Consider the following 22,861-nt stretch of genomic DNA (forward strand, 5'->3'; position numbering starts at 1 on the left):
ATTAATATTATATATATATTAAGTTCAAATTACGATAAAATAAGCCTCAAAGTTTGAAAGGCCAATTAAAAAATCAATACAGAAGAAACATAACTGGAAAATAATTTTTTTATAAAAAAGTAATAGAATAATACTAATGAAAACAGTTTGATTTTTCGAAAGTTGAAAGATAAAAAAAAACTTTGAAATTAAAAAGTGAACGAAGAATGATTTTTGTCGTCGTTTCTTTAAAATATACGAGAAAAAATGTCGTATTTGTCAAAAATTTCACTTTGAAGCTGTTCCATAGACCGTGTGACTATCCGCCGGATAGCAAAGGTTATCCGCTTGCTTTTGCATCCGCTTCCGCATACACGTCAGTGCTACGGTGGTTAAGAAAGATGGCGGAAAAACGACAACCAGTTATTTTTTAATAATTTATAAAAAAAATAGAATCCAAATGAAATGAATAAAAATGTCAAACTAGACATAAAACTCCATTTTTAAAAAATAGGAAAAAATGTTAGATTGTCCTAAAATTGAAGGTTGTTCATGTAAAGCCACCCCCGGTAAATGCCACATCCAACCAATCACACGCCATCTCTAGTCTGCTTATAATACTTCCACCAATCAGCATGCGCTAAGAAAGCACAACACCAATCAAAGCCGAGAAGCAGAAAATCGGGGAAATTATTTGTAATAAATGCGCCAATGAACAATCAGAAAGGGAAAATCTGTGAAATATTTGGGCCAATGAGAGAATGACATGTTTAGGAAGGGAAAAGTTTAGTGAGGCAGCTGACGTGGTGATGTTAACACCGACCGTGTGCATCATTCTTACAGTTAACCTGGCCCTTAAAGCATTAAAATATATGATTATTAGTCTTGTTATACGTATTTTAGTGATGAAATTTAGTCAATAAATAATTCAATATAAATTGTATGTTGCATTATATATCATTAGGTCAATTTGTTGATATTTTGTTTTGGTGAAATTTGATGTACTTTGTGGCGAAGCTGATCAAATATTATCATTATTTCTATACGTTTGTTTTTAGTTTATTCGTCTGCTAAGCTGTAAAGTTTTTTTTTCTAACTGTTACTATTAAAAGTTAGTCATTTTTATGTCTTAAATTATTCTAAATTTTTTGTACTCTTTCATGGAAGTTGTCATATCTGTTTATTACAATATATATGGGCCTGTTATATTTATTGATTATTATTCAGAACAAAATGAAGTTGCTAGTCCTATTTGCCAGTTTGTTTGTGACAGCCGCCCTGGGGGCTGAGGTTGAGAAGGAGGAGGGTGTCCTTGTCCTGACCGCTGACAACTTCCAGGAGGTTGTGGACGGTAACGAGTTTGTTCTGGTCGAATTCTATGCCCCATGGTGCGGACACTGCAAGGTATGAAATGAATGCTTAATTTTTCTTTACTCTAGACTTTTTAAGATTTTAATTCACATAAATTTCTTTAGTTACGTTTTGATTGAAACGAAACCGAAGTTCATAGACATTGGATATTGATTGGTGGAATAGTCAGATGTCCCTTAAAACACTTATAATTCTGATATAGTTTGATTGTATGTTAAAAATTTCTTTTGATTTTCAAGGTTGAATACAATTTAAATAAATAAAAAACTTTCTTATTCAGGCTCTTGCCCCTGAATACGCCAAGGCTGCCCAACAGTTGGCTGACAAAGAGTCTTCCATCCAGCTGGGTAAGGTTGATGCCACCATCCACTCTTCCCTCGGAGAGAAGTTTGAAATCCGTGGCTACCCCACCCTTAAATTCTTCAGGTATAGCAAATTCAGAGTGTTAATTATTCATTGAGTAATAATTAAATCTTAAATACTAGGTATTTAACTTTCTTAATTGTTATGACCTATTTATTTCTTCATATTCGTATCATTGATTCTCTATTGAAAATAGATTTCTCTGCCTATCCATGGGTATTAATAGTATTTATTGGCCATTTCTATTTTTTTAGCATTGCTTATCTAAAAATGAAGTATCTTGAGTAAGTCTATGTAAATATAAGATATATTTGCCGAATTTTAAGATATTTTTGTACACAAATAAAATATTTTTTTTTGTAGAAACGGCAAGGCTGTTGAATACTCCGGTGGCAGAACTGCCGACACCATTGTGAGCTGGTTGGAAAAGAAGACTGGTCCCCCCGCCAAGACCCTGGACAGTGTTGAGACCGCCAAGGCTTTTGCTGATGAGAAGGATGTTGTCGTTGTTGGTTTCTTCAAGGTAAATAATTTTTTTTAGAAGGACGCTTATGGAAATTAGTATTTACTGCATTTAAAAGCTTCTTATATTTTATTATCATAGAGTTTCTCTACTTTGTAAATTATTGATTTATAATAATCTTAGCACACGTGTTAGTAAGCCTATGCAATATACATATTGATTGATTTTATTGTTGCCGTATAATGTGAAATATTTTAAAAAACACTTGTTTATATTTTCACTTGTATAATACTTAAATATCGTAGTTAAGCCATTAGTTATTTTAACAGATCTATAGTATACCTAGATTTATATACATATAACTACCCACCTTCCTGTTTTCAATGACCTTTTCGTCTGCTATCAAATTGTTTTCTTCTGCTTGGCTGTGTTAATATTCCCGTTACTATTGGTTGATTTTTAAAGACCCAATTGAGGGTTAACAAAAGGTCATTGTGATGGGGAATTAGTTATTTAACTCTTATCCCTGTAGTATTTTAATATTGTTTTGATTTAAATTTTTATAGGATGTCGAATCTGCTGCCGCCAAGGTCTTCCTTTCCGTTGCCGCCGAGATGGACGACTATCCCTTCGGTATCACCAGCGATGACGCCGTCTTTGCCGAATACGGAGCCGAGGGCGAACAGGTTGTTCTGTTGAAGAAGTTCGATGAAGGCAAGGCCGTCATGGAGGGCGAAATCGCTGAGGCCGCCGTTAAGAAGTTTGTCGCTGGAAACGCTCTGCCCCTTGTCATTGAATTCAACCAGGAGACTGCTCAAAAGATTTTCTCAGGTATTAAAGAATTTTATTATCAGGAAGGACTGATATGTTTTATTACAAAGTAGCTCTGCAGTCTCTATACTTAAATATTTAATTCATCGTTACTTATTTTTGTACACGTGTAAAAATATTTTTCTAGAACACCTTAAAAGATAATCTCTGCTATATTCAAAGCAAATATGTTTGTTACTTGTTTGTTTACTTTCTTTAAAATAATTTTATCTTTTACAAGGTATTTGCCCATTGGGAGATAAAAGAAAAAGTTGTTGCAATTTTATGTTTTACCTTAGGTTAATTCTTGATTGGAATTATTGGTTTGTTTATGGAAAGTTAATTTTTTTGTGTTTGTTAGGGTTAGGCTGTTTTTACGACTTTTCCTCCCTCTCATCCCGTGGAGGCTTGGGGTGAAGTAGTTTAATTTACATCATTATGATAACTGTTGTATTTTCTAGGCGAGATCAAGTCCCACTGCCTGTTGTTCCTGTCTGGCAAGGCCGACAACTTCGCCGCTCAGGTTGACATGGCCAAGGAGGTCGCTAAGGACAACAAGGGAGAGCTTCTGTTTGTTACCATTGACACTGATGAGGATGACCACAAGAGAATCATGGAATTCTTCGGAATGGAGGTAATTTTTCTTTAAATTCTCTTTAAAAATTGGTATATATTTTGAAGTTTTAAGAAAACTGCTTGTTAGATATTAGGAATCTTTGTTAAAACTAAATAATATTGCTGTTTAGTCCTGTTATTGTTATGTCGCAATCCCCTCCCCCCTTAAGTTGATTTTTCTATCTTTGAAATCTATTATATAAAAATTTTATCAGAATGTCTTAAATTGGGTTATATATATCCACCCTTTCCCCTTGTTTACGTTATAAAAAATGAATACTTTTCTTCAATACAACTTAATTGTATGATTTTCTTTATAAAGAAATTTTTATTGTTTTAAAGGAATCTGAGCTTCCCAGCATGAGAATCATCAAGTTGGAAGAGGATATGTCCAAGTTCAAGCCCGAGAACGCCGAGATTTCCGCCGAGAACATCAGAGCCTTTGTCAACGCCTACAAGGCCGGCACTATTAAGCCCCACCTGATGTCCGCCGAGGTTCCCGAGGACTGGGACAAGGCCCCCGTCAAGGTTCTGGTCGGCAAGAACTTCGCCGAGGTTGCTCTGGACGACAAGAAGGACGTCCTTGTTGAGTTCTATGCCCCATGGTGCGGACACTGCAAGTCTCTGGAGCCCATCTACAACCAGCTGGGAGAGAAGTTTGCCGATTCTGAGACCGTCGTCATCGCCAAGATGGACTCCACCGCCAATGAGGTTGAGAATGTTAAGGTGCAGGGATTCCCCACCATCAAGCTGTTCAGAAAGGGAGACAACAAGGTTGTGGACTACAATGGAGAGAGGACTCTGGACGGTAAGCCTTTTATGATAATAAAGCCAATTTCATAAATTCTTTAATTGATTATCTGTTTTAAGTCCGTCTGACTTTCTTAATATTTAAATGAAACTTTCACTACTAAAGCACTTTGTAATCTTATTATTTAAGAATAGTTATTTCTCGCATCGTGTTATAAACTGCTTTCCGCGGATATAGAATGTACAATTATAAGATTAAAACCAGTTTTTTTAGCCGGTGTCTTCGACACCTCGGGGCTAAAAAAACTAGTTTTAATCTTATAATTGTACATTTTCATATTCGTAGAAAGCTGGATATAATACGATGCTAGACATAGTTTTTTTCGTATGGATGAGAACCGGTTCCTATCCACCGGATTCGAATGAATACGAGAAATAGTTATTTCTCGTATCGTATTATAAACGGCTTTCCGCGGATATAGAATGTACAATCATAAGATTAAAACAAGTTTTTTAGCCCCGTGGTGCCGAAGGCACCGGCTAAAAAAACTAGTTTTAATCTTATGATTGTACATTTCTATATTCGTAGAAAACTGGATATAATACGATGCTAAACATAGTTTTTTCGTATTCATGAGAACCAGTTCCTATCCACCGGATTCAAATGAATACGAGAAAGTTATTTCTCGTATCGTATTATAAACAGCTTTCCGCGGATATAGAATGTACAAATATAAGATTAAAACTAGATTTTTTTAGCCCCGTGGTGCCGATAAAAAAACTGGTTTTAATCTTATGATTGTACATTTTTATATTCGTAGAAAGCTGGGTATAATACGATGCTAGACATAGTTTTTTCGTATGGATGAGAACCGGTTCCTATCCACCGGATTCGAATGAATACGAGAAAAGTTATTTTTCGCATCGTATTATACTTATTATAAACAGCTTTCCGCGGTTAAAAAATATACTATTTTTTTTTACTTGAGATGCTTTCGGCTAAAATCTGGTTTTAACCTTATGATTGTACATTTTTATATTCGTAGAAAACTGGATATAATAAGATGCTAGACATAATTTTTCAGTGGCTGAGAACCGGTTCTAATCCACCGGATATTAATTTGTTTTGAAGTGATATGGGGGAAAAGTTAATAGATTGAAAGATTTTGATACCTTTTTTTTGTTCAGCTCTTGCCAAGTTCATGGAGAGCGGTGGTACTGATGGAGCTGCCGCTGATGACGATGAGGAGCCCGAGGGTCACGACGAGCTTTAAATTCATTCCGCAGCTACTTTTTTCTTTGTACTCCGCCGATCCTCAATGCAACCCGCAGTTCCGCCCTGCGCCCCTCTCAACTGTTTTGGCGGATTTTGTTCCTACTACCTGGTGGATTTTTCTTCCCTAATTTAAATTATCTTTCTTGGTGATTTGAATGGTCACAAATTCCTTATCTAGTAACGAGTGGTTGTTTTGTTATTGTAATATCTCTTAAAAAGCTCTATTGATTGTAGGAATTGAGAAAAGCTCGTTTTGTTAATTTTATTATTTACACACTAAATTTTTTAATAAGCAGCTTTAACATTGTAAAAATTAAGTATTTAAAAGCAAAGCTGTTTCCTTTAATATAATTTTGAAATCCCACGCATTTTAGCGTGATTTTATGTAAAACATAAAAAAAATATCCCTTTTTATATACTACAAAAATCCAGTGTTTTATTGTTACTACAAATGTTTTGTAAATATTTCTATTATAAGGCCTCTTGTTTTATAACTCTTCAGTGATATTAACTTAAAGAACTGGTTAATATTTCCCCTAATAAGGGTCTTCCTTTCTTATTACAGTCTTTGTCAAGTGCACCATCAGAAAAAAAGTAAGAATTAGAAAAATGCAAAAACACAAATTTAAAAAAAACACAAATTGCATATTTGCTCTGAAAAGGCTGTGATGTGATAAGATTTAATATCCTTTTTAGTGCTTCTATAATTTATTTTTTTAATATTTTATTAACTTTATTTATGGTTTGGGAGCTATGTATTAATATTATTTTTAGCATGCCTTATTGTGAAACATAATATCTGGTGTGAATTCAATGTATCATGATACATAAAATCAAGCATAATTCTAACACAAAATTTTATACATTTTTTTATATACACAGATGCAATTTATGTAATAGGAATATTCTAATTTTGCTTGATTTTATGTCAAATTGTAAGAGTGCTGATTTTAATTTAAGCAACATTTTTGATTATTAAAAATGTTGTAATTATTTTAAAATACCAGCGAGAACCTGTGAATCTTAAAGTTGATATTTACTTTAAAAATCCCTTAAAAAAAAGAAATTAACGTTTTTTTTCCAACCAAGCATAATTGTGATGTAATCTTAGCATTTCTTTTTAAGTATTTTTCTATACGCCTTGATTACTTTCATGGAAAGTTCTTTTTCTATCTAAACACATGTTTTTATTACAGATTTAAAAATGTGCACAATGTGATTATGAATTAATGTGTAGTAGTTGTTCTGTTCTATAATTGCCTCTCTGTGTGTGTGTACTTACTACCAGCTCTTCCATAATAAACATGTTAACTAAAGGAATGACTTTCATTATTAATAATGTATATAATTTTATACAGTTTTAGGTTTCAAACTTTGGTAAAAAAATCTTCCAAGTTTTTGGCGGATTTTTCTAAGGATTTTTAAAGTAGACCTGTATTAATGGAATGAGAAAATGAAAGATCGTATTATTGACAGGGTTGATATTAGTTGGGCTTTTGAGCCTTGCCTCAACGGCTTTAGGTAAGAAAAATGTATTTAAAAGCGTCGCTACTCAATACGGTGTTTGTTCGTTCGTCAGTTGATATTTAGCATCTAAAAAAAATCCAGTTTTTATTTGATTTTTGCGTTATGGTCATAAATTTTAGTACTTGTAGCTTTCAATTATTGGAAATTCAGTATGTTTTGAATGTTTTTCTGAACTAAAGGGATAGTTGCATGAAGTTCATTTAAAAAGTTTGGTTGCAAGTCTATTTTGATGTTATTTGAGTTTTTAGTATGGCTAAGAAACTGTTCTAATCCACCGTATAGTAATAGTTTTTGAAGCCATAGGTACTGGAATAGTTATTTCTCGCATCGTATTATAAACTGTTTTCCGCGGATATAGAATGTACAATTATGAGATTAAAACCAGTTTTTTAGCCCCGAGTGCTAAAAAAACTGGTTTTAATCTTATGATTTACATTTTTATATTCGTAGAAAGCGGGATATAATTTGATGCTAGATATAGTTTTTTCGTATGGATGAGAACCGGTTCCTATTCATCGGATTCGAATGAATACGAGAAATTATTTTATATTCTACAAAGTTCTCTATATTTCTGACACGTCTATATACTAATGTCATTGAACTTATAAATATAATGTAATCATATAAGAGACTCCTAATGTATACTACTGTTAAAAATTTTATAGATTTTTTAAATCGGTTCGTCTCTTATTCTAAATAGTTGTTAAACTCTCCCGTTTATCTTGAAACTTGCAGGATGATTGTCTAAGTAAATTGTTCGTCTCATAGGATCTCATTCACCACTGAACCGATCGGGAACTATCCATATTGGTCCTAAGATGGGTTTAAGCTATTTTTAAGGGGCTGAGACTAACTCTGGGAAAAGCAGACATTAAAAAAAATTTTAGACGAAGCCGCTATGAGTTTAGTAACTTTAGTAACAAATTGAAATGGCATATGAAAGCTATTTTCGCTTATAGATTCTGAAGATAAGGATATCTAGATTGTTTCTGATAAGCCTAAAGTATTAATATTTCTTGTATTCATTCGATTCCGGTGGATAGGAACCGGTTCTTAACCATACGAAAAAACTTTGTCTAGCATCGTATTATATCCAGTTTTCTACGAATATAAGAATGTACAATCGGAAGATTAAAACCAGTTTTAGCCCGTGCTTTCGGCATCTCGGGGCTTAAAAACTGGTTATAATGTTATAATTGTACATTCTGTATCCGCGGAAAGCTGTTTATAATACGATGCGAGAAATAACTATTAATAGTTTTGTAATAACTATTAAAAGTTTGGTACTTCACATGGCGAAAATGTATTATTTTCATTAGTTTCATTATGGATTTATTTATAACTTTCATGTTCTCTGAAATGTAACTCATAGCAGGTTAAAATATTACTTGATGAAAGAACTCACCAATAAATAGTTCCTTATTAGCAACCTAAATTGACAAAGATTTTATTTCGGTGGATAAAACAAATTCAGGGACTAAGAGAAATTGATACAAAAAATTAACCACAAGAGTAAGAATTTATATTATAACATGTATAATGTATATATAGATAATATTGATATGTAAACCAGTTGAAAAGTGAAAGCAACCGTTAGTTAGCCTGTAGCTAGAGTTGTTTTAATTTCTACTAGTATCTAAAAAGACCACGTAGATAGGTGTTGATACATTAAAGCAAGAAAATAAAAAATATAGCTATTAATTTTTTAGACCCCTTCTAGACGATTTTATTAGAAGGATTACCCCTCTCCTAAACAAAAAATAGCCTAAAACCCTACTGGATCCATACTACATACGTCTCTGAAAATGGTAGTGTTGTCTTTTATGCCCTTTCAGAAATTTAGGCTAAATGCAGAAATCCTTTTTTGTTTTGTTTGAAGCTTTGATTTTTTGTTAATACCTTTAACTTGGTTTTAGGATATTTTTGGTTCCTTTCTTACCCCTTGAAGAATATTGGCGCTAGTTTAAGCATATAAGATGTATGCATTGAAGCATAAAATGCGGTAAAACTAATATTTTTGGCTGAAATAAAAGTACACTTTCTACTTAAAGTAAAAACTAGCAATGATTAAGCACCTTTTTTTATTCACTTTTCTTTATCCTCCCTTCGATTTCTTCCATGCATTTTTTCCTACTTTTACTGTTTTATTTATTTTTTATTTATAAAAAGTTAATTATGAAATAAATTTAACATTAAAATACTTCAAAATTAATTTAGATATTTAGATATCAATGTTGAAGCTGCTATTTTAAAGAAAAATTCCCAAATTTTAAATAACTTGTAAAAAAAACTAGATCTTATAAGATAAATCACATTATTTAAAGGACAAGCGGATATGACAATGGCCGATAAATTGGTGTACATTCCTAATGATGATACACAAAATTACCACTTCTGTAGATTAAAACGTTTGGACACATAACTAAGTGAACCAACCAATCACAATTCAATGAAAGTCCCCAAGGTTGTTAAGCCAGCGAATAAGAAAATGTTATTATAAAACTTTGGGGACTAGTGTAATAAACATCACTATTTCTCCTCCCTCCTAGCTTACTTATGCATATTTTTGCTATCTTTTTAATAAAATATTTTTGCTTCATGGTATGAAAGTCTCCCGCATAAATATTTTAGCTAACTTAACAACAGGTGATAATAAAAATCATCTGTTTATGCTACGTTTACATTTTTCTATACAAAACTTAAAAAGGACGCTACCAGGGCATCTTAGCTTATTTTTAAAAAAACATTTGGCCAGTCAAATATAATTTTTTAATAAAGACCACTACTAGCGAGATATATTTTGATTGTGGAAAATTATTTTCTCGTATTTATTCGAATCCGGTGGATAGGAACCGGTTCTCATCCATACGAATAAACCTTGTTTAGCATCGTATTATGATTGTACATTTCTACGAATATAGAAATGTACATCTCGGGGCTAAAAAAACTGGTTTTCAATCTTATAATTTTACATTCTATATCCGCGGAAAGCTGTTTATAATACGATGCGAGAAATAACTATTGCCCCATTTTATTTAGTCAAAAAATTAAGTTTCAAATTGTTGGTAAATTCACTGAGTAAAAAAGTCTTTGATACTTCCCAGTTATTTATTGAAATATATTAGTACTATTTGATCTAGCTTTATCAATGACTAATAATTTTTGCTTAGTTTCAAACCTAGAGTGTCCCATCCTTATTAAAATAGCCTAAAACAACCCCCCACATCTATTAACAACATTTTCAAGAATGTCTTCCTGAAGGCAAACTTTTTTTCATCCTATATTATGAAGTAGTAAGCTTTTTTCTCTGTAGCTTTAGATTTTGATATGTAATGATCCGATTAAGTTCTCCATTTTATAGAAGCTTATAAAGGTTCATGGATGGTTTTATGCTATTTTATCCCTATATATTAGTTGGGTTTTAGGCTATTTTCCTACTTTCATTATTCCATTGAATACATAGATGCAAGGAGCGCAACCACTAGTTTTTTTTATTATAGAACTAAGATATTGCAAATAGAATAAAACTTAAGTTTGCTTTCAAGTAGAAACGTGTAAGCTTAATATTTGTAAAAATCATTGATTAGAAGACACGTTCACTATCTTTTATCATGACGTGGCTTTTGATATGATGAAATATATTATTCATCGTCCAAAATCCTTAAATAAAAGTAGCAGAATGTTCAAGTGTCTATCTGTATGTTCGGAACTGATATGGATCTCCTTTACAGTGAAGCTTCTTATAGGTCCAGAAAAAGTATAATAAATTTGGTGATGGACAACACCTTCTTTAATAAAAATCGCCTATGGTAAAGATGAAGTCTTTGCTCAAGCTAGCCAGATAGATATAGATACAGGATTTTCAAGAAAGCTTATAACCGGTTCTAATACAGCAAAAATTCCACCCTGAAAAATAATTTCCAGTCGTTCAAGGTTTTTTTTTCATCAAAAACTGATGTTGTTTATTTTAGGTTTAGCGGTTATGAGCGTGGATGTTGGGAGTGAATGGATGAAAATAGCCGTCGTATCGGTAAGATGATAGGGGACAAAATAATGCCACGGTCGTAGCGGTCATGCGTCTTGCGTCATATTGGAAGGGTGGAAATTTCAGATCTCAGTTTTTGCTATTTGATTTACTATTTTTCTCTATAAGATAAAAGCGATGCTTGCTAGATTATCTAATTCGCTATAATATAAAGATAAATTTTTCTCAATTCGCCAAATCTGGGGTCTGAAATTTGCGTCTCCCTTCCAACCTGACGCAAGACGCATAAACGCTACGACCGTGGCATTATTTTTTCCACTGTCGGGAACATTTAATTTTTTTTTTTCCCTCTTAGTTTTTTTAAGCAAGGAAGGGGATAAAATAAAAACATATTTTCAAAACCCTTTATTTTATTCATATTATCCCCCCTCCCACATATTCTTTTATTTTTTTTTCATCAAAGAGGGAAGAAAAATTGAAAAAATGCTTTCATTTCTCTTAATTTTTACTTTTTTTCCCCCCAACGACGTATTTTTTTTAAACCTCCCCCCCCCCCCCACCCCTTCCTCACCAGGGTCAAATTTGCAGAATATACACCCCTGGTCCATACATAAGTCAGTACATAAAGCAGATGTAAGGAAAATATGATTATCTCAGCTTATTGTTAAGATGTTAAGATTCATCCTATTGAATTTACCTACTATTTGTTCAGCCTGGTGTGCCCATGGAGATCGTGTTGAACCCCGAGTCCAAAAGAAAGACCAACATGGTGGTGAGCATGAAGGATGGGGAGAGAAAGTTTGGCAGCGATGCCATGAACGTGTGTGTCAAGTCTCCAAAGTAAGTTCATCTTTGTTTTGTTAACTTGCCTGTTTGTTGGTCTATTGCATTTGTCGCATTATTTTTCTAACTCTAGCTGAATACACACTCAATATTAGAGTAAAACACTAGAGGGAGAAAGGGTTAAATAACTGTATCTCCCCATCGCAACCGCCTTGTGCAACCTTTTTATTGGGTCATTGGAATTCAACCAATATGGTGTTGCTTATATTAACACAGCCAATCAGCAAAAAAATAATTGAATTTAGAAGCAGACGAAAGAGGTCTTTGAAAAAGGATGGGAGGTGGTTGTATACTATAGATATGTTCACTCAATTAGCGATCTTCCATAACTTCAGAGAGTCAGGAAAAGCATAATTACTGAATCTCTCTTTCGCCTTTTTCAAATCTTTTTATTAAAAAAAATACAAATGTAATACCTAAGCGTATTTAACATTTATTCCTTTCAAGTGGATTTTTCGTTTAGTGTGATTATATTGACAATGAAAAATATTGATTTTAGAGTTTACTTACACGTGTATCTAATGAATAATAAAAATAATCAATATGTAACTTACATAAATAATTTGGCTTTTTCTGTTGGCCTATTATTTCTGTGTTAACATAACTTAACATAAGCCTTAGTTCTAGACTGCTAATAGTACTTATTCGAATGTTAATGAACAACTACTTTCACCTTACTTTTTAAATAATAAACCTTCTGGATAATTTGTATGATTTTTACTCAGGGATAAGACAATGTTCCATAAATTGATGTACATCCCCAATGACACACAAAATCACCCCTTCAATAGATTAAAATTAGTGGTTGAAACGTTTGAACACTCAACCAATCAAAGTTTACTAAACTCCCTAAAGTTGTTAAGCTACCAACGTCAATATAAAACTCTGGGGACTAGTGTAATAAACAGCCCATTGTCCCCTTTCTCTTTGGTTTACTTGAACCTGACACCTACTTGACTAGAAACTATTTGATAACATACTCTTAAAGTCTACACATTGGTTTTATCAGGGGTGTAAAAAAATTAAAATATGTGGTTGTGGGGAAAAAAATGTAAAAATTAAGAGGACTGCAAGCATTTTTTTCTTTTTTTTTCCCCTCTTTGGTGAAAAAAAAACTAAAAAATATGTGGAAGGTGGCCGGGGCCCGGCAAAATATGAATATAATAAAGAGTTCTGAAAATATTTTTCTATTTTATCCCCTTCCTTGCTGGAAAAAACTGAAAGAGGGGCAAAAAAATAAAAAAAAATTGCAGCGGGGGAAAACAATGAATCTTGTGCAGAATATAAACCCCTGTTATATATCCAACTATTGTTCAGGCATTGTTTCTCCCACCTACTTGACCTTGTGGGTAAGACTGTGGACAACCCCATGGTGAAGCTGTACACAGACAGGTTCCCCCATCACAAGATAGAGGCCACGGAGAGGGGCACTGTCCAGTTCAGGTAAGTTGTTCTCCAAGGATATTATAAATTGATTTCTCCCTTTCCAATTATGATAAACAAAATTCCTACTTTAGTAGAGTTAAGTTACTATTTTAGGGATAATTGGTTTATCATTATTTTTAATTTTACTAACATGAGCACAGCTTTTATAAAATGGTTTTAATTAAAAAGTTTTAAAGTACTAGCGAGGGTGCAAGCTTTTCCGCAGTGGACCTATCCGGGGAGGAGGAGAAGAAGATGTACACCCCCGGGCAAACCTGCACCAAACCACCTGTTCTGACAGCCATGTCTCCCGTCCGGGTTTCCCCCACGGGGCTGGCCTAAAGGGCTTTTAAGTCAGCCCCTGTCAGCTCTGGAGGCCTTGGAGGCCTTTCAACTCCAACCCTCCATAACCACATCCAACATCACCCCCCCTCCTCCCCTCATCCTCTCTGGCGACATCCATCCAAATCCTGGTCCCAAATACCCTTGCTCTACCTGCTCTCGCAACATAACCCGCTCCTCTGGTGCCTTCCTCTGTAACTCCTGCCAACTTTGGGTTCATCCCAAATGTTCCCTCCTCTCATCCAAATCTGAATACAATTCTAACTGGTCCTGTCCACCCTGCATCTCTGCATCCCCTTCCCCCTTCTCACCCATTTCCCCCCAACAATCAACACCCCCACCTAAATCCCGTGGCCCCAAATTTCCATGCCCTATCTGTTCCTTAGGTGTTACAAAATCCACTGGCTCCTTCCAATGTAACTCCTGCCTCCAATGGGTCCACCCCAAATGTTCCCTCCTTCCATCCTCCACCCACTACTCCCCCTTCTGGATATGCCCCTCCTGTTCCCCCCAAAATTCCCCCCCTCCCTCACCCTCCACACCCAACTCCCCGTCTCCCCCACCTTCCCCAACAGCACCTCCATCACCACCACACCCTCAATCACCCCCGCCCCCTCCTCCCCCCACCCCTGCCCCCCGCAAACCTCCTGGTAAACCTTTCATCCTCCAATTCAACTGTAATGGTCTCCTTACCACCCAAGATGAACTCCACAACCTTATTTCAACCCTTAACATCCCAATTACCTGCCTCCAAGAAACTAAACTCTCCTGCAAATCCAATCCTAAACCCCTCCCTGGCTATAACTTCATCAGGAAGGATCGACAAGACCGACCTGGTGGAGGAATAGCCTTCCTCATTGCCGAAGACATCCCCTTCACACACCTTAACCTCAACCACCTCTCCAATGGCCCCCTTGAGGTTGATGGCATCCAAATTTCCCGCAATGGCTCCCCTCTACAAATCATCAACCTTTACCTCCCCCCACACTCCTCCTGCCCCCCACAATACACCCCTGACTTTAACCTCCTTTTTGAAAATCCAAATGACCTTATCCTAGTCGGTGACTTCAATGCCCACAACCCTGCCTGGAACTCCATTACCCTTGACCAATCTGCCATGAATCGTGGGGAGGCTCTGCTGGAAGCTCTCAATGAGAGCAGCCTTTGCCTCCTCAACGAGGATTCCCCTACCCGCCTTCCCCCCAATGGCCAACCTACCTCCCCTGACCTTTCCTTATGCTCTGCCCACCTTGCCCTTGATTTCTCCTGGCACACCCTTACCACCCTCCGTTCTGATCACCTTCCCATTCTCCTCTCCATTCCCGAAATCACCAGAACCCCCCGCCCTGTCAAAACCTTCCACAACTTCCATAAAGCAGACTGGGACACCTTTACCCTTGAAACTGAAACCCTTTTTGAAGACCTTCCTGACCCTTCCTCCTGCTCCCAAGGTGAAGCCACTTTCCGCCAAATCCTCCAAACTGCCTCCAAACATACTGTTCCTGCTGGCTTCATCAAAAATTCCAACCCTACCCTCCCTCAGTCTGCTAAACCCCTTATCCAGCAAAGAGACTCCTTAAGAGAAACCAACCCCCATGATCCTCAAATTCAAATCCTTAATGACCAAATCTCCTCAATAGTAAACCAACATTCCAACAAAAAATGGCAAGAAACCCTTTCCAAATCCGACCATAGAACAAATCCTTCCAAATTCTGGTCCCTCCTCAAGTCCCTTTCCGGCAAAAACAACTCCCCTCCCTCCAACCAACCCATTTCCTTCAACAACAACAAAGTCCACACCTCCCACCTCCACATTGCCGAATCCTTCACCAGTCAATTCACCTCTGTCTCCCGTCATACTTCCAACCCTTTCTCCAGAAAAATTATCCGTAAAATCCGCCGCCGCAACCACCTCAACAGAAACTTCCAACCTTTTACCCCTGCCCTTGTCCTTGAAGCAATTAAAAATTCCTCCAATTCCTCTGCACTTGGCCCCGACAACCTTAACATCCTTCACCTTAAACACCTTGGTCCAAATGGCATCTCCTACCTCACTAAACTTTTCAACCTCTCCATCTCCGCTGCCAACATCCCTGCCATTTGGAAACTATCCAAAATCATTGCCCTCCTCAAACCTGGTAAACCCCCTGACCTTTCCACCTCCTACCGCCCAATCTCCCTCCTCTGTCCTGCAGCAAAAGTCCTTGAACGCCTACTCCTCCCCTACCTTAAACAATCCCTCTCCACCCACCCCTCACAACACGGCTTTAAACCCCTCCACTCCACCACCTCCTCCCTCCTCAACCTTTCCACCACCATTGCCAATGGCTTCAATCAAAACCTCCCCCCCAGCCGCACAACTGTTGCCTCCATCGACCTTTCCAAAGCATTTGACTGCATTCCCATCCACCTCCTTCTCCAAAAAATCTCCTCCTCCAACCTTCATCCCAACATCATTAGATGGCTATCCTGCTACTTGCGTGGCAGGATGGCTTTCTGTTCCTATCAAAACACCAATGCCTCTCCTAAAATTGTCCACACTGGCGTCCCCCAAGGCTCTGTTATCTCCCCAGTCCTCTTCAACTTCTACATAGCAGATGCCCCCCACATTCCCCCTGCCCACACCTCCTCCTATGCCGACGACCTTAACTCCTTCCACTCCTCCCCTAACATCCCCCAGTCAGTTGAATCCATCAACTCCCACCTCTCCTCAATCGCTGACTGGGCCTCCACCAACGGCCTCTCCATAGCTCCCAACAAATCCACTGTCACCCTCTTCACTTCTGACCGCAAGCACCAATCCAACCTCCATCCTCAAGTCCAAATCAACGGCTCCACCCTTCCCCTTGAGAAAACCCCTAAAATCCTTGGAGTTACCTTTGACACCTTTTTCAATTTCAGTTCCCATGTCTCCACCATTTCCTCAAAAATTTCCTCCCGCCTTAGAATCCTCAAATGTCTGGCTGGCACCAAATGGGGCCACCAGAAGGAGACTCTCCTCACCACCTACAACACCCTCCTCCGCCCCATCACCACCTATGCCTGTCCTGTTTGGTTCCCTAACACCTCCAAAAACAACATTGACAAACTCCAAGTCCTCCAAAACCAAGCCCTCCGCATCTGTACTGGTTCCACTAAAAAATCTCCCATCAGCCACCTCCACCAAGAAACCAAAATCCTACCAGTACGGAACCACCTTTCCCTTCTTTGTTCCCAATACCTGGCCTCCTCCCTCCGCCCCTCCCACCCATCCTTCCACAACGTCACAACCCCCCCTGGCCCTAGATCCAAAAAATCCACCCTTCAATCCATGTTCCTTCCTACTCTCCAACCTTTTCTTTCCCCCGACAACACCCTCCTTCCCACAAACTACAAATCCACAATCTCCAGACTCCACACCTCAGCTGTCACCCAAGCCATAAATTCTTACCCCCCTAACCCTGTCCTTAATCAAGCTCCCCCTGACATCAACCCCTCCGAAATCCAACTCCCCAGGCACTACAGAACCATCCTCTCCCAATTAAGATCCAACTATTGTCCTAAACTCCAAAGCTACCTCCATTCCATCAACGCTTCTCTTACCCCCAACTGCCCATCCTGTCCTGTTAATCCTACCCCAGAAACAGTCCAGCACCTCTTTTCATGCCCAAATAATCCTACAAATCTTACTCCTATGGACCTCTGGCAAAATCCCACCCATGTAGCTGCCTTCCTCTCCTCCCATCCAAGTTTTACCAGCCTTCCTCCCCTCCAACGCCCCCCTCCAGAGCCCCCACCATAAGCCCACGCCCCCCCCCCTCACCCCACTGATGACTACCCGGACCGGAAACTGACTATGAGCAGCCAAAACAACAACAACAAAGTACTAGCGGAATGCGAAATGGTAGGGGTGGACGGTGTATGAAGTCAGCTCCCCCTCAAATCTATTTCTTCTGTTTTTTCCTGGTTAGGGGGAGGGGGATTTTTTTTGGAAGGAAAACTGTATCGGTTAAGTGATAGCGATATTTTTTAATTATTACACTCACAGACAGACATCTTGTTACTTTTTTATATACTGGCGGCTTCGCCACTAGCCTCTAGGGGCTTTTTTTTGGGGGGGGGGGGTTGGGGGGGGGGGGGGGGGTGTCCCACCCCCCAAGAAAATAGCTTAAAACCACCACAGGCCCAATAGGTATATACCCTGAAGAGTAGAATCCGATCGGTTTAGTGGTTACCGAGATATTAAGTTACGTACAGACGGATAGACAGACAGACAGACATCAAGCTACTTTGTATTATTAGATAGAAATTACAGAGAACATTTTCATCCTAATATTTCTTGTTATTTCAGGACCAGTGAAGACATTGTTTACACAATTGAAGAGCTGTTAGCTATGATTTTCTCTCATGCCAAAAATCAGGCCGAAGTTTATGCTGACCAAAAAATTAAGGTACCTTCAAATATTTGGGGTTAATTTATAAGTTATTTATCGGATCGTATAATAGACTGCTTTCCGCGGATATTAAAATGGAAAATTGTAAGATTTAAAGCCAGTTTTGTTAGCCCCTTCGACCGAAGGCTCGGGCCAACTAAAACTTGTATTTTTAATTGTTTAGATTTCAAAGGGGTAGTTTCACGAAATGCATTTAAACTTAATTTAGTGAACCGCAAATTTTTTGCTATTTAAAGGGTTAAACTATATTTATATGGCATATATTTGAAAGAATTTCAATTTTCTATCACGTAGTTTTAAAATATCAAGACTTTAAAATCGTCTTTTTGTGATATATTCAATTTAGAAAGACAATTTTAAAGTCTTATATTTTGAAAACTACGTGGTAGAAAATTAAAATTCTTTCAAATATATGCCATATAAATGTAGTTTAACCAATTAACCAGGAAAAAATATGCGGTTCACTAAATCAAGTTCAAATGCCTTTCGTGAAACTACCCCTTTTAGTTATATATATACCATATGTATGCCTATATATTTTAACTTATTTTTGGTTACTAATCAAAATGATTTTTATTTAGGACGTGGTAGTCACAGTTCCAGTATATTTCAATCAAGCCGAAAGATTGGCACTTATTGATGCTGTACAATTAGGTGAGTATTTTTTTGTTTTGGAAGATTTTTCGTTTTATCATTTAGAATTTTATAAACAAAATTTTTCTCTTGTACCAGGAAGGGAGGGGATTTTGGATATACTACCCAATGTTAATAACCGCGTAATCGTAAAGTTTGGCTGAAAAACTTTGGGTACTTTTATTTTGATTGGTTGGTTCTATACTATCAAAACTTTTAAGGAAAGGTTTGTAGGTGGGAATGTACCTATACTTAGGTTCTAAATCTAAAATATAAAAAGGTGTGTTTAATTTTATTTTTCCATACTTGGTCACGTCCTATTTTTTGTAATTAAATTTGAAAGATTGTGGGGGGATGGGGGTTGCTTTTTTTCAATGCCCTCAGAGACCTCTAGGGGTGAACTATAAATAAACACCATCAATCCATATTAAACATAATTTACAACAAAAATTGTTTAAAGGAGGATTAAATGTTCTACAGTTGATGTCAGAGCCCATGGCCGTGGCCCTCAACTATGGCATGTTCCGTCGTAAGGAGATCAACGGCACCGCCAAGAACCTGATGCTTTATGATATGGGTGCACAGGTAAAAAAAACAGGAGGATGGGTGTATTTTTCTATCATAGAATTTGATTCTTTAAAAATTCTGAGTGTAGCATTTGTGAAAGGGACAGAGATAGTAAGAAATGCCATTCCCCCTCGCAATATACCAGATTTTGGATGCAGTGCTGATAAGTTTGACTCTTTCCTTTATTATTATAGAGGTTAATTCCTTGTTCTAACTGACAATTAATGTATAAGGTTATTGAAAAGAGGCACAATATCTTAATATACACTTTTTAGATTTCTAACAAAGGTCGTGTAACCAAAGGGTTGGTTGTCTGTGAGTGTCAACTTTGACTTTATTGTGGGGGTAAAATTATTTCTTGACATTCTCTCCCTTGAGAGACTCTCGTAAAACAAAAATTAAGATCCCTTAAGATTGTTGACTTATCATTCTAGCCGTTAATAAGGGTTCCAGGACAAACGCAGGAGTGTTAAAATATTATTTTAATTAAGTATTTCTATACAGATTAGGTTAGGTTGAGATATGAATGTCAAATAAGCCCCACTCTTGCATTTGTCATAGGACCTTAATAAGATCTTACTGGAAACTTATACGGTTAACTGCTTGTGCTACTGTTTAATACATGTTTTGACAATATTAAAATTAAGTTTGTGTAAGGATTAGACTAAAATAATATAGGATGAAAGGGTTAGATAACTGTATGACTCAACCCCGAGGTCTCATTACCGAGATATGGTAAAACAAAAGCGTCGGGAATATTAACACAGCCAATCGCTACAAAAGAGCAGGAATCAATTTGCTAGCAGACAAAGAAGGTCCTCAACAGGGGGCCAGGTAGTTGTCTTGGTTATACATCTATATTAATAGATTTATTGTTTAAGGATACAACTGTCAGCATTGTCGGCTACCAGATCGTTAAAACCAAGGAGAAAGGATTCTCAGAGACAAATCCCCAGGCCCAAATCCTCGGCGTTGGCTATGACCGCACTCTCGGGGGCTCAGAAATTACATTCAGGTATTATATTTCCTGGATTTATTAGTCCCTGTTATTTGCCTACTAGTGGCTTCGCCCTTACAGGCTATTTTATGAGGGAAGGAGGTTTCTTTCCCCCCATGAAAATAGCTTAGAACAAGTTGGTTTGTTTCCTGAGAAGCACAATCTAGTTGGTCAAGCGGTTAAAGATTTTAAGCTTCAGACAAGTTTTACTTTGCATTATAGATAGAACTCTTGTAGAGTAAGATTTATGTCATAAATATTTTTGGTATGATGCTTTATGTCCTAACTAGCGGCTACGCCCCTAGAGGCCTCTAGGGACACGTAAAATTGTTTCTTTTCAATCTATTTTGAAATCAGCTATTTACCAAAAATATTTTTTTCGCCGATAGATGGTGTTAGTTATGTTTTTAGCTAATTGCTAATTTGTCCGCAGGGTGGTGTTTTTTCTATTTTTTTTCATTTTTTTGTCGTTTTCTCTGGGGAGGGTGGTTGTACCATCCCCCCAAATAGTTAAACCTTTCCCGGACCTATAAGAAGCTACATTGTTAATGAGAACCAGGGTTGTCGAATTGGGCACTTTTTTTGATATTGGGCGGCCCAATTGTCCAAAAGTGTTTTTGGCGCCCAAAAGTTGTTTTGGGCACCCTTTTTGGGCAAATGTAAAAAGCATATTGAAAGGATATAAAATAGCCTAAAAACATCTCAGGACCTATAAAAGCTCCACTGGAAAGGAGAACCATATCGGTTCAGCAGTTAGCGAAATCCTTCTCTAGATACAAAAAAGCTTACTAATTTGTATAGTTAACTAGCGGCTACGGCCCTAGAGGCCTCTAGGGGTACTTGAGGAGGGGAGAGTCAAAGGGGTAGTTTCATGAAATGCATTTGAATTTAATTTAGTGAACCGCATATTTTTTGCTAGTTAATGGGTTTTGCTTTTTTAACCCCCTCACCTTTTTCTCACCCCCTAAAAGGGGATTGCCCAAAAGGACCATATATTGGGCGGCCCAAAACCGCCCGCCCAAAAGCGCCTGCCCAAAATGACAACCCTGAGGAGAACCCAATCGGTTTAGCGGTTAGAGAGATACTTCGTTACAAACAGACAGACATCGTTCTACTTTGTATTATAGATAAAAGACGATTTATTAATTTAGTCTGATATCTGACCCACATTCATTGGGTTATATACTTACTCTCTTTAATTAGCTCCAAAAATTCCTTATTCGCACTGTAGGACCAGGGGTAGCTATTGTAACAATCAATTCTACAAAAAAATCACAAAACCTTTTAAAGTATTTGGAAGTATATTTTGTTTTCTCATGTAAGTGAAGAGGGGTGGATAAGAAGGGGAGGAAAAGGGGAAGGGGGTTGTGGGGAAATTTTCCTTTAGAATTGTTTGTCAGAATATCATTACCTTTTCCCTGTGTAGGGCATTTTCCTAATTCTTTGTAAAAATATCTTGTTAATTGGTTGTTGTTGTTGCGCCTCTTTGTCCTTGTTTTTCTATGAACTATATATTTATCTTTGACATTTAATTTAACTTTAAATAAATCATCAATGTAATTTTGAAATTTGATACAAAGATTATAAAATAAACAATTTGTACTACTTAATTAGATTTGATAAATTATGATTTAGAATTGACCATTTTTCCTTTAAATATAGGTATTTTTTACCCTCTGTTTTTTTCTTATTTTTCTTATTTATGATAGTTCTTAAAGTTATAGAACGATTAGAGAGTGGTGGAAATTGTAAAGGTTTATTTGATACTAGCGGCTGCGTCCCTACCCTTTTGGGTTTCCGTAATTGAAGAGAGATAACTAAAACCATCCTAAGACTGTAACCAAGAAATGAAATGGCCAAAACCATTTTATGGCCAATAAAAGTAGTCCAGTAGTCATTGAAATCTTTGGCTTAAGACAAGAAAAATCTTACTACTTCATAATAGTAGAATATTTTATCTAGATTGAGAGAATATCTAGCAGACCAATTTGACGCCATGAAGAAGGGGTCCAAGAGTGTCAGAGAAGTTCCCAGAGCTATGGGCAAACTACTTAAGGTAATAAAAACATGTTTTTATGACTTGAACAAAGTGTTTGATACCCTTTAACTCGAATATTCTGGAGAGACCGAAATTCACCTCAGTTTTGTTTTCGAGTAAACTAGTGTCTACGCCACTAGAGGTTCTCGAGGAGAGGGGTAAAGTCGGCCACCCCATTTTGAAAAGAAAATTTAAGAATGGGGGATAATTTTTAAACTATTTATCTTGGGAGGTAGGTACCCCCTCACTCAAGATATCTAAAAATTAGGGTTGGGCCGGATACTTTTTTGGCCGGATACCGGATACCGGATATCCGGCTGATTTTAAACGCCGGATATCCGGTAACCGGCCAAATTACCGGATATCCGGCCGGATAACCGGCCAAATTACCAGATACTAAGGTAGCAAAAAAAAATTTTTTCATAAATCTTATATAAATTTACA

General features: G+C 37.0%; 2 protein-coding genes across 5 annotated transcripts in view; both read left to right on the forward strand.

The window, feature by feature from the left end:
• The first annotated feature begins 772 nt into the window (after positions 1-772).
• On the forward strand, positions 773-6,943 carry Pdi (protein disulfide isomerase). The gene is made up of 7 exons (XM_080178101.1): positions 773-1,383; positions 1,631-1,776; positions 2,077-2,236; positions 2,743-3,007; positions 3,448-3,620; positions 3,944-4,409; positions 5,540-6,943. The coding sequence occupies exons 1-7, from the start codon at positions 1,174-1,176 to the stop codon at positions 5,623-5,625; spliced, it is 1,506 nt and encodes a 501-aa protein (XP_080034227.1). The 5' UTR covers positions 773-1,173; the 3' UTR covers positions 5,626-6,943.
• Grp170 (hypoxia up-regulated Grp170 co-chaperone protein) overlaps positions 6,813-22,861 on the forward strand; it is a 29,767-nt gene continuing 13,718 nt past the window's right edge. For all 4 annotated transcript variants that reach the window (XR_013884387.1, XR_013884388.1, XM_080178099.1 and 1 more), the window contains exons 1-10: positions 6,813-6,942; positions 7,102-7,148; positions 11,126-11,184; positions 11,852-11,979; positions 13,300-13,425; positions 18,080-18,179; positions 18,764-18,836; positions 19,276-19,400; positions 20,264-20,397; positions 22,342-22,435. Coding sequence is in view for 2 of the 4 variants with exons in the window: in XM_080178099.1 (XP_080034225.1) it covers positions 6,932-6,942; positions 7,102-7,148; positions 11,126-11,184; positions 11,852-11,979; positions 13,300-13,425; positions 18,080-18,179; positions 18,764-18,836; positions 19,276-19,400; positions 20,264-20,397; positions 22,342-22,435 (897 nt within the window). In the remaining 2 variants the exon portion in view is untranslated. The remainder of the gene's footprint in view (positions 6,943-7,101; positions 7,149-11,125; positions 11,185-11,851; positions 11,980-13,299; positions 13,426-18,079; positions 18,180-18,763; positions 18,837-19,275; positions 19,401-20,263; positions 20,398-22,341; positions 22,436-22,861) is intronic.

The sequence above is a fragment of the Acartia tonsa genome, chromosome 11 (genome assembly GCF_053477335.1).
Source record: "Acartia tonsa isolate MP-2025a chromosome 11, ASM5347733v1, whole genome shotgun sequence".
In the NCBI taxonomy this organism is placed as follows: domain Eukaryota; kingdom Metazoa; phylum Arthropoda; class Copepoda; order Calanoida; family Acartiidae; genus Acartia; species Acartia tonsa.